Source organism: Eulemur rufifrons, chromosome 16, assembly GCF_041146395.1.
Source record: "Eulemur rufifrons isolate Redbay chromosome 16, OSU_ERuf_1, whole genome shotgun sequence".
In the NCBI taxonomy this organism is placed as follows: domain Eukaryota; kingdom Metazoa; phylum Chordata; class Mammalia; order Primates; family Lemuridae; genus Eulemur; species Eulemur rufifrons.
The window spans coordinates 73,629,150-73,641,942 of NC_090998.1; the positions used below are offsets into that span (position 1 = coordinate 73,629,150).

General features: G+C 39.3%; 1 protein-coding gene across 1 annotated transcript in view; it reads right to left on the minus strand.

The window, feature by feature from the left end:
- The window catches only part of FGD6 (FYVE, RhoGEF and PH domain containing 6), a 106,664-nt gene that overhangs the window by 16,571 nt on the left and 77,300 nt on the right, over window positions 1–12,793 (minus strand). The window contains exons 9-14 of the mRNA XM_069490642.1: window positions 9,009–9,059; window positions 6,040–6,098; window positions 5,885–5,956; window positions 5,085–5,153; window positions 4,487–4,570; window positions 3,565–3,644 (exon numbers count right to left, since the gene is read on the minus strand). Of these exons, the coding sequence (XP_069346743.1) occupies window positions 3,565–3,644; window positions 4,487–4,570; window positions 5,085–5,153; window positions 5,885–5,956; window positions 6,040–6,098; window positions 9,009–9,059 (415 nt within the window). The remainder of the gene's footprint in view (window positions 1–3,564; window positions 3,645–4,486; window positions 4,571–5,084; window positions 5,154–5,884; window positions 5,957–6,039; window positions 6,099–9,008; window positions 9,060–12,793) is intronic.

The window sequence follows — 12,793 nt, forward strand, 5'->3', positions numbered from 1 at the left end:
AGGGACTTTGTACCCCCAGCTCCTGGAACAGTACCTGGCACAAGGTAGGTGCTCAATAAATATTTGTTGAATGGATGACGGACATTAGACAGTCCCCTTCCCGAGCTGCTCCCCATGTGCCAGTCTCCAAACAATGACTCTCTCCCATCACTAAAATTACTCTGACTCAGCAGTGACTGCTGACGGTAATCAGTGCCCATCACTGAGCACCAGACTAGCTACTATCAAAAAGACAAACAGCAGAAGGGATCCATATATCATATTCAAAGAACAATATATAAAATGGTTTATATATGACCTTCCTGTCCACCCCTGAAATGAGGCACAACTATTCTCCACACAAGTGATTTTTATGAAAGCTAGAGTTTATGAAAACCAACTCTGTACCTCTGTTATTGCGTAAGTCTCATTTATGAAAGGCACACTTTCTGCTTTTCTAGCATCTTCTTGGCAAGACTGTGACTTTTCATCCTGTGCTAAAGTATCTTAGTGTCTTGTGAAAAAAGTACTTCCTTGAGATGGAGCTGTGAGATAGAAGTCTGTAAAACTGACGGAGAAAGGACTGTTTTTCCCCTGCTGTGGCTGACACAGAGCAGAGCACATGTGGGGTTGTGATCATACAGGGAAAAACAAGAAAGGCTAACTCCAGGGATAGCAAGTTGCATTTAAGGATAAATGAGGCCAGGTGCGGTGGCTCACGCCTGTAATCCCAGCATTCTAGGAGGCTGAGACCGGAGGATCACTTAAGCTCAGGAGTTTGAGACCAGCCTGAGCAAGAGTGAGACCCTGTCTCTACTAAAAATAGAAAAATTAGCTGGGCATGGTGGCATGCGCCTGCAGTCCCAGCTACTCAGGAGGGCGAGGCAGGAGGATCCCTTGAACCTAAGAGTTTGAGGTTGCTGTGAGCTATGATGACGCCACTGCACTCTAGCTACAGTGACAGAGGGAGACTGTCTCAAAAAAAAAAAGTTTATAAATTAAAAAAAAAAAGAGAATAAAACAAAGGACAAATGAATAAGAATAGTAAAGACTAAGTCATAATCAGTTAGAAATTCTCTTTCAAAGTTACACATATAGGCCAGGCGCGGTGACTCACGCCTGTAATCCTAGCACTCTGGGAGGCCGAGGCGGGAGGATCGCTCCAGGTCAGGAGTTTGAGACCAGCCTGAGCAAGAGCGAGACCCCGTCTCTACTAAAAAAATATAGAAAGAAATTAGCTGGACAACTAAAAATATATATATACAAAAAATTAGCCAGGCATGGTGGTGCATGCTTGTAGTCCCAGCTACTTGGGAGGCTTAGGCAGGAGGATTGCTTTAGCCCAGGAGTTTGAGGTTGCTGTGAGCTAGGCTGACACCATGGCACTCTAGCCTGGACAACAGAGTGAGACTCTGTCTCAAAAAAAAAAAAAACAAAAAAAAAAGTAAACAAACAAACAAACAAAAAAAAAAGTAAAACAAAACAAAACAAAAAAAAGTAAAAAAAAAAGTAAAAAAAAAACCAAAACAAAGTTACACAAATATAAACCTCTATCAGAGCTGTTCATTACACCTGTCTGGTACCGATCTGGAAAAACATGGACATCCAGGTATTTACCTGACAGGCAACCAGAAAGATTTACTATCATTTCTCAAATTATTTAATCTTTATTAATAAAACAGAATATTGTTTTTACCAAAGCCCATTTTTACATATAAGTACAATTGAAAACTTGACCTTTCTATAGGTATTTCCACTTTGGACATTTGAAAATAACTTTATTGATTTAAAGAACCAAGCTCAAGTACTCGCCAGAAGCCTGATATACACGGATTTGACATTCTTTGAACTTTTGTTCAAAGTCCCCCACCCCTCAAAGAAAAAAAAAAGGTCACAGTGCCAAGTGATTAAGAGTTTACTTTCGTTCATCAAATATTGATATCTGGGGGATGCTCCAGGTACCCCCAGGAATTTTGCTTGCCCTGACTGGTAGTTGGGAAGCATTCGACAAACCCTGAACACAGGCATTTGTCTTCTGTCATCCTGTACGTCAGGTAGCAGTGGCCATTTCATTTCAGAGAAGTGACATGCCCCAAAGAGGATTTCTGTGGTCCTCTGATTTGGGGAAGTCAGACATTTGGTCTGAGCCCTTGACATTCACGGACACAGACAGAATTATAATGGTTGTCAGATATACCTATGTTCAAATACAGCTCCACTGCCTACTACCTGTGTAACTTTAGATGTGCTGTTTAACCTCTATGAACCTCTCCATTTTTCTCACCCAGAAGATAGAGATAATACCCAACCCACAAGTTATCATGGAACTTAAAAGAGAAAATAAATATAAAACACTGAGTACTGTGCCTGATGCAGAGTAATAAATGATTCCAACCACTACTCTGCGACTAAGATCCTAGTTGATTTTAGTGATATGGACCCAGCTAGAAGCAGACTGCCTGGGTTCAAATCCTGGCTCTGCTACTTAACAACTCGGTCACTTTTCTCACCATAAAATGGGCACAATAATAGTAACTTGCCTTAAAAGGTTGCTGTGAAGATTTGATGAATTAATATGCATAAAATCTTTAGGATAACATCTGGCATACAGTAAATATTACAACACTGTTTGGTACTATTTTTTATTATATCAAAGGTTAAGTCTGAGAAGAGCCACATAGACTATCTAGATCCTGCAGTGGAACATTCTATCACTATTGGTGTCTCCCCCTTCACCAGTCAAATCCTCCCAAATATCCACTTCTGACACTCAGCCAATAATTCAATAATATATGAGTCATATAGCTTCAGGTTTCCTTAGTGCTTGAATTACATTATGGTAATATATTCTGATTTACACGGAAGTCACTGCAGGTTCCTGTCTGAGGCAAGGTGGTATCATAAATAACAATGGATAGGCCGGGTGTGGTGGCTCACACCTGTAGTCCCAGCTACTTGGGAGGCTGAGGCAGGAGGATGGCTTGAACCCATGAATTTGAGGTTGCTGTGAGCTATGGCTGATGCCACAGCACTCTAGCCCAGGCAACAAAGCAAGACTCTGTCTCAAAAAACAAAACAAACAAACAAAAAACCAAAAAACAATGGATTTAAAAACAAAAGACTTAATTTTAATTTGTATCCCAGCTTTGCCAGCTACGTATCTTTAAGAAAGCAACCCAATTTTTCTGCAACTTAGTTTCCTCATTTTAAGTATGAGATGACACCTACCTCATAGGTTTGTTATAACCTTTAAATGATCTGTGAAAATTTCCAAGTAAACTACAAAACACTAGTTTTTTTAAAAACAATTTGAAATATTCACTTTAAAAAAAGATCAGCAAAGCACTTTCACCATTACTATTCTATTCAGAGGAACATTTTTATCTCTGTGCTACTAGTACCCTATTGCATCAGCTCTCAGCCATTTACCTGCATGGTAAATCTAGAGCCACCTACATGGTATTGGAAAAGACAAGGAAGAAGAAACACAAAGTCTAATAGTTAACCTACATGTAAACAGTGCTGGCGATATCTGATTCTGTTATACTGACAAAAATTCATCTACACAAATTTTTAAAAGTTTACCTGGCTGAGAGAATGAAGGAACGCTCTACGCTTTCAATCTTTAATTCATTCTGATATGCTTCTTGGGTGGGTTTTCTAACCTGGAAGAAAGCATAACAATTTGAGCACACCTTTTGTATTGAAAATCTCAACTCTGAACTGCAGATGGATTTGCCGAATGCCCCTAGCAGCTGACATCTACAGCCAACCTTCCTGTTTAGCTTTATCTACTACTATTCTCCATCACTTACTCTATTCTTCAGGGGAATTTAAATACCCACACACAGGCCCAGCTTTCCCCACCTACAGGCCTTTACTCACAATATTCCCTATACCCGGAATGCCTTTGCCTAAAATGTCACCAAATGTCAGCCAAATGTCACCTATAATTTCAGGCCTACTGGCTCTTCCTCTAGAAGTCTAAAATGACTTCCTGGATTCTCCCTCTTTCCTCGCTGCCTATCAAAAGCTGCAAGCCAATCCCTCCACTGTGACTATCAAAAGCTGCACGTTCTTCATTTTCTGAACTCCCAAAAACTTTAACTGTGCCTTTATAGTGATATTTATTACTGTCTACTTTATAGGTATTTATGTATAGTGTATTATCTTCCCAAGTAGTTGCTAAGTTCTGTTGTGGGGGGCAGGGGGGGAGGGTGAGGAAAGGGGGGTTGGGGTAGGGCAGAGAGAAAAAGAATCAACCCATCTTCCTATTTTCCACCAAACCTACTACTATGTTTTATTTTATTTATAATTGTTCTCAATAAATATTTTATGAATAAATTAATGCATGAGTGAACAAATGACTACATGAAAGCATGATAGTAACATATGGAGAGAAAAAAGTTAAGGATGTGAGAAAGATGATTATCTTAGGGATTTTTCTCAAATACATAACTATATATATATATATTTGAATAAAAAAACTTCTAACAGATACACAGACCTTCATTCCAGCCAATGAGAGCATGTTGTTCAGTTTATACATCCCAGACTGCACCGGTGTCGTGTACAGCAAGGCGTCATTAAACTGCAAGTAGAAACATTTCACGGTAAGTAAAGACACAAAGTGAAAAAACAAATTTCAGCTACAAAGATATTAATAAGATACAAAAATAAAGGAAAAATACTGTTTCCTCACTAACAGCTCTGAATAAGGTACATACATTCAGCTCTATACACTACAACCACCTAGAACGTTGTATTAGAATATTATTAAAACGGCAATTTCTGGAAAATGTGCTTCCTTTCCAAGTTCTATATCAGATTTAATGTTTTCTCAATTCTAAATACCACTACGGCATTACAGTCTGCCGAAATAAATGATTAAAACAATTCTTCTGAGTTATGAATGAAATAAACTACATTCCAAAAGGAAATAATTTTCTGATTATGCATCAAAACAGACTTTATGTAATACAGCCAAAAATGTCACTAAAACTAATATTTGAATGTGCTAAGCTTATCTGCTATGGATAAATGTCTGCTTTCATTAAACAATTATTCCTGCCTCGAACACATCAGAACTACACACAGCCTCTTACCAAGAAAAACATTCGGGGCTGCATGACTTTCCGAGATAGCTTCATCAGAGTTCCTTCTTTGAGAAAAACCTATTCATCCAAACAAACATCTATTTAGTCCTACCATCATAACACAATGACAATAGACATATAAGCTCCTTATCAACTTTCTTTCCTCAGAAACTTTTTTGTGTAGGGCCATGGAGACGTAATTTCCTTGTGACTTTTTATAGTCATGGTTAATTTTAAATCCTATAAGTCATTTAGGAATTGGATGAGCAAGCAGAGTTACATAAATCCAATACTGGCCCCAGGGATACTGTGTGGAGAGACGTGTAATTAATTGACCGAGTGCACACTTGATCCTGAAGCACATCCAACATCCTGACAACTGCATTTTGCAATTTTCCTGAATTCATTCCCTAGGCCGCTTTTGTGCTCTATGAGGAGCATCAAAATACCAATTTTCTCCCTCCCTTCATAATCCTCTCTTATATTAAAGATTTTAAATGAAATTGTCTTGAAAGCTGCGTGAGCCCAGCTGGTAATATACAATAAAATGATCCCATTAAATCAGATACTCTGTGGGGTCCCTTGCCATTCTTCTAATTGAATTGGATTTATATCATGAATGGACTTACTCCTAATTAAATTGTCACAGTGACTTACATCATGAAAGTTTGGAATGGATACAGTGATTGAGTTTGGATCAATGAAGAGTGACGGTAACAACCTATTTTCATAACTGAAATGAAAAATAGCTACAAATGGTGCCTAAATGCATTGTATTAAATTTGCAAAAGGCAGTCTAAAACACTCACCCGTCCAGGCTGCACTATTTCATGGTGTCCACTTAAGCTGTACTGAATTTGCATAAGTTTCTGAAAGTTGTCCTACAGAAAAACAACATAGAGCATGTGAAGGCCCAGGCTTTCAGGTTTAAGAGTACACCAACCTCTGACATCAAGATACTTACTCCTTGCTTCATGGTGTCATTGGCATGGTTGGCTACCTCTATAACAACAGCAAGGGCATCTAAAATGTGTAGGAACAGAAGGTGCATTTGGTCAATACCAGTAAAACAAATAGTTTGCAGCATTAAGCAATTCCAGATGACAAGCTAGCTAGTTCACAGCAACCAACCTCAGGAAGAGCTCACTTGACTGTGAAGAGGCAGAAATATGAGGTTGGATGAAGGCAAAATCAAGGAAAAACAGGCAAAAACAATACTTATGAAAAAATGAGCTAAAGAAAGACATTGAAGACAATGTTAATCAACAGCATGAATCAGGGTTATTTTGTGCTGAGATTTGATTGTCCTGTTACAGTTTACAAGGATAAGATTTCACCTGGAAGCTAAGGACTATTCCAGTGTAAACTGTATCAGGAGAGAACGATTGTGAGGGAAGAGGACCCTGATACAGGAAACAAAACCTATAAGAAATGACTATTTAAGAGGGGCAGGGCTCAGCCTCCTTCTCTTAGTCTAATTCCAAGAAGTGTGAATTAGAAATGGGAGAAATGCCCCATGGAGGCATACTAGACCTTAGGAAATTACGTGTGTCATTTTTGTGAGCTGGGTTATTTAGCTTCACGGGACTATCTGTGTTTTATTCTTTTTATTAACCCTTTGCCTTTAGTAAAATGTTTTTGAATGCTCTAGCCTGGTTATCTTTATAACTAGATATACAGGAAAAAGTCCGCATTTTATCTGGTTTAGGGCTGTAGCTATTCTCAACCCCAGGCAGTAGTGCTCCCCTAGGGACACATGTAAAGATAATTTTTGGTTGTCATAATGACTGGGAAGACCAATTGGCCTTTAGGGCAGGAGGCAGGGATGCTAATCACCATGCAATACTCATTAGAAACCCACACAAAGAAGATTATCCTGTACGGTATGAGAGTAGCACGCCCATAGAGAGAAACTGGTACAGTGTTAAAGAGGGAAGCCTGCCCTCCCGAGGCTGCTGTGGCAGTGACAGCGGTCAGTGATGAAAGGACCATTAAAAAACAAAAGATCAGTGTCTGAAAAGGGATTGAGATATTTTGGTCCGACTACTGTAACCTATCAAGAGATTCTCTTTCTGGTACCAACTGTGGAGGTTTCTGTATTTTTTAAGTGTGTGTTATCGTCACTATTATAAAGGAAAGCAGTATTTCCTTACATAGAGACCCCAACTATATATGAGAATTTACTGTACCTGATACTCTCTTCACAGCAGATATTCAAGAATTACCCTGGACACATTCCTTGCTTCCTGGCCTGCTAGAATTCCAGGGGGCAGGGTAGATAAGCCTTATGATTTAATGAATGGATGAATGACAAAGCTGCTATTTGGTCACCTGGCCTTGAAGCTGAGTTTTCCAATTCATCCAGCAAATCTACTTTCCCCATGGCATTTCTTTAAGAGGCCCCAATGACTCTATTCCTTTAATTCTTCTGCTTACCTTTCAAAGGTATATTGTCTCACCTTCTCTCACCCTTGAGTAGTCTCATCTGTAGCTGCTCACCATGTGACTGGCCTCTGGCCATACACTGGCCCTCACTATTCATTGCTTATTCTAATCTATGTCTTTGCTGAAGTGTGTAGTTTCCTTTAAATAATCTCCTAATCTCTGGCCCCATATTTATCTGTAAAATGGAGCTAATAATTCACTTTCCTTGAAGGCAGAAGCCTGGGACCGCAGATAGATGTTTTCTTTCTAATCACTAAATTCTGTATATAATTTTTATCCTCATGAGATGGGCTCTGGTCTGGAATGCCTACTCTTGCTCTCGACCACCCTCCCACTCATCTCCAGCAAAGCTTCCCTGCCTCTTCAATCTCCAACCTTTCTTCCTCTTCAGAATGATTCTGTCCTGAGCGGTGTGGCCTTACTTTGAAGCCATCTGCTTTGTTCTTTACTTGATGAGTATTATAAACTTTTTCATTGAGTAGAGCACATGTTCACTGAAGAAAAGAAACACGTCATATTCCCCAGCACAATCTTTTCCTTTAATAAAGCATCTTTAAAAGCATTAACACTTGCAAATAAAAGATGTTAGAGAAGGGGAAGTAAATGATTGAGAGAATGAATAAGAATCTCTACAAAATGGGTTAAGAACTTGTTAAACTTTTTACTCTGAAATCGTAAAGTACACACAAGCGTGTAATCAAAATTCATTAAATTAAAGGGTAGACATGGACTTGTTTAATGTATTTCTGCAGATTAGAACCAGGGTTATACCTATGACATTTGAAAGAGGTAGTTTGGGGATACATAGAAAGAAACACCTGAACAGAGTTAATCTGTGTGTGTGTGAGACAGAGACAATGAGAGACACAGATAGACGGAGAGATACAGACAGAAACTCCAATAGCCCCACGAATATCAAAGAGTCCCTTGTATTATAAGAGACTTTTTCCCTTAGGTGCTAGGGGTGAGGGTGGAAGGGTGGTAAGGCCGATGCCTAACGTTAAACAGTCCCAGAATAGTATACTTTATTAGACTTTATCCTTGATTTGTAGTTTCGTCACTTCAAGGACGCATGATTTTAAAGCTTAAAAGGACCTTGCAGATCACCTGGTTCAGTTCCTGATTTTACAAGATGAAGAAAGGGATGTCTACAGAAATCAAACATGCCACAGGCGGAGCGTGACCGAGCACAGGAGGGCAAAGCTCCCTGACCCCCGGCCATGCCAGGTCCACCCTCACAGGAGGCTGGCTTTCATCAGTGCTCACTGTGTGCCTCTTTGTCCCTGTATGTCACCTGCCTCCCGCACCACTTTACTACGTTATCTGGTTCTATTTTAAATCTGTCCAAAACAGAGTTTTAAAAAAGGCTTCACATCTTATGAATACAGTTTCATATATGGGTTTTGTTATCAGTATATTTTTACTTTCTAGATCGAAATAAACATAATGTAAAAACTTCTGTAACATGAGACCACAAAAGTTATTTACCTTGAGTGTCTCTGTAATCTCCAGCATCTTCTTTGAGATTCTTCAAATAATCTAGAAAAGAAAAAAATTAAAGCATTGAAGCACAATAAAGCAGTGAGCCTAAGACACTTACCTTTCTTTTTCAGTACTTGTCAGTCCTGCTGGTTAATATATACATTAGTTAACTTGTGCTAATTTTCTACAAATGTAAAAGAATAAAGCCCTGAGACCAATTTGAAATCAGGATGTAGAATGAGAGCTGGAAAGAGCCTCAGAGATAACACTGGTTATTTTAGAGATGAGGAATCAGATTACAGAGCAAAGAGTCTCACCCAAGTCATATAACCTCTCTGTGGCAGAGCCAGCATGAGAATCCAGGTCTCCCTGGGGCCAGTTCAGCTCCTTCACCCCAACACACAGGAACTGCCTTAATCTTGAGAGCCGAATGCATGTGTAATATAAAATTCTAAAGCATTAATAAATTCATGCCTAAAGGACCCCTGCATTTGTCAATCTAAGAGTCTAATAATTCCCAAGACACCAAGGAAACTCAATACACATATCTAGACAAGTGGTTTCAAATAGGGACGAATTTGCCTACATTTGGCAATGTCTGGTGACGGTTGTGGTTATCACAATACAATATCACCCTATAATACAGCCCCTCAGCAAAGAATTATCTGACCTAAAATGTCAATAGGACCGAGACTGAGAAACTCTGGTCTAGATGAAGATGGTCTGTAAGTAAGCAATGTGCTATATGGTAGTTCTTATAAAACAGAAAAAACATGAGGCAATAGGTTTTATTTAACAAATCTTTAATACCAAGGAATGTCATAGGATTTCAAGGCAATACTTCCTTCTTTGGTGAGAAATGTTGGGTAGCTTCCCATTGCCTACCAAATTAACACAAATTCCTTCCCCTGGAATTTAAAGTCCCCCACTAGACTTGACTTTTCTCTCTTCCTACCACCTAACACAGGCCCTATGTTCTTACCTGAATTTGACTCTGCTCAATTCCTTAAACACTTCCCATGTGTTCCCTGGCTCCATACCTTTTCATCTCTAATGTTCCCTTCTGAATCCTTTTCTCTGTCTTTGCACATACAAATTCTACTCCCATTCATCTAGGTTCATCTCAAATTCCTCCGCTCCTACAAAACGTTCCTGTTTTGTTCCAAAGAATCATTTTTTCCCTTTGAATAATACATGACATGGCAGTCTCACTTCATGCCTTCTATCACTTTCTTTGTCATTAGACTCAAAGTTCCTTGCGGGCAGTACATCTGATTTACCTTTCCCCTTGCACGGTACTTAGCAAGGGGCTTTGCACACAGGGAACAATAAAGTCTTAATGAATAAAAAGAATACATTATTTTGCTAGACAGGATTGTATTTTAGTTAAGGTAAAAGGCAATAAAGGCTGAAAGGCCAGGGGGAATGGAGAAAATAGAAACAGGAAATGTGTGTTCAGAGACTGAATGCATTTTTATCGGACCCAGTCTCTAGTTGGGAATATCATGAAACAGATATACATTCATCTCACAGATGAATGAAGTCATGCTCAAAGGTACAAAGGGAAACTTGCATGTCAGTGCCAGCTTTTCAAACATAACAGATGACACAAACAGACAAGCCCAATTGCTGAAACTTCACATGTCTTTGAGACAGTGATCCAAGAGCCTGTGTGAGTCTAGACATGCATATTATAAATATCCAGCACTGGCAATAAGCCATGATGAGATGTCATATATGGCCACATTAAGCTTCCCTGTGCCACAGCATAGGTTCTATTTTATGAGAGATTATCACCAGCAATTTAGACCTTAAATAATCTGAACTTACAGGTTGGAGAGCTTGCTTCTGATAAAACATATATGAAAACCACAAAAATTAAACAAAATACACTGATTATACATTACACCTAGCCTCACTCAGAGATGGAAAATAAACTTACTCTCACACTGACTGCACTCTGAATGCATTCAATATATAAGCCACGTTTGGTGAGTGCAAATATCCAACATCTCTATAGCTGACAGTTACAGGATTGGGTAGACAAACTTACCCTTCTTATTAGATGTTCTCAATGCCTAAGCTGCCTCGTTAACTAAAGGTGATTTCCCTTAATCCTTTAGTTAGCTGAAGAATATGGAAAGGAAAGCAGATGTACCTAAATATTAGATTCATGGCCAGTTCCTATTTTGTCTTAAATTTCTCTTCTTTAACGTAGGAGTATAACCATGAAAACTGAGACACTTTTCAACTGAAAAGAGCTCACTGGAAGACGTCCGTATTAGGAAATCCTGACCTCAGAATCACTGTGCTGTGCCTGATAAGTTTCTGAGTTGCGTTTTCTTTGCTTGTACTCAAGCCTGGCTGCTGGCCTGCCAACCTAAACATTTAGGAACATAGTTTAAATACACTCTGAGCAGAAAATCCACCACTAACATGCTGCAACATCAATATCATGCTATTAATTGAGGATGGGATAGAGTTAGGTTTACCCTCCTTGGCACATTTTTAGAAACATCTTAATGATCTCCAAAATTCAACTCTCCAACTAATCTATCCATCCATCCATGTTTTCAGGACATCTTGTTGCAGTACATCTTTTTGAGAACTTTTACCTTTTCAAAGAAGACAGGGCCCTTTAAACAGTTAAGAGTCACCCTGTGCCTTAACTGCAGCATGAGAACATGACCGATCACTCTGAGTCAGACAGGAGGAACACTGAAACCACTAGCTGCACCAGTGACTGTTATGACCAAGGTGAAACCCAGGAAAGGAGACCAGACAGACAAGCCTAAGTTGGTCATAAGGAACTATTTATTACTTAGGACCTAGTACTCTGCAGAAACTTGCAAAATAACAATGAGGAGAGCAGTTATTTCGGTTTGCCATGTTAAACTAGTAGTATTCTATGACTTTCCTGCTCCTGCCAAAACAAATTAAGCATTGTTCAAAACTTCACCAATAAAAATGCCTCAAACACCACTGAGGTTATTTTTATCAAAGAAAAAAACCAAAAGTTGGTGCAGTGTATATGGGTACCACAAAAACGCCTATCCTCTCTGGCCACCAGGTGGCATCATTGATTAATATAATAAAAATTAATTAATTTCTGCTCACCACCACCCAACATTAGCAGCACAAGATTAACTGAAACACATCATGTACAACCTCTAGGGATATGCAAGTTAACTTTTTTCTCATTTATAAGGCCCAGGATGAAAGGATGCGGACCTAATACATACTATGTCGTGTTAGAGGCTCCCAGTGAGCCTTGCCACTCCTTGATTACCTAAATCAATAAGTGGCCAACTTAAAGCAGAAATGATTAACCTTTACTAAAATTTAGTCATCTGTGGGAATCTGGGACTTTTTTCATTCAACACCCAGTCAGACCGTGTGCTGAGACACGGTTGGCAGCCAAGCACAGAGGAAATGAGCATATAGGGGGAATAACATTCCAAAGTCAAGTGTTTTGAATTTGAAGACATGTCTTGCTTTGTATTATTCAGGTTCTTCTTTCCTCCATAAATACGTACAGAGATCAACAACACGCAGAGAATTATGGGATCTAGAGAAAAATAAGCCTAGCTTTTTTGGAGCAAGAGCAAGACCCCTGTCTCTACAAAAAATAGAAAAATTCGCCGGGTGTGGTGACAGGTGTGCTGGCGTGCCTGTAGCACCAGATAGCCAGGAGGCTGAGGCAGGAGGATCAAAATTGAGTCCAGGAGTATGAGGTTACAGTGAGCTATCATGACACCACTGCACTCCAGTCTGGGTGACAGAGAAAGACA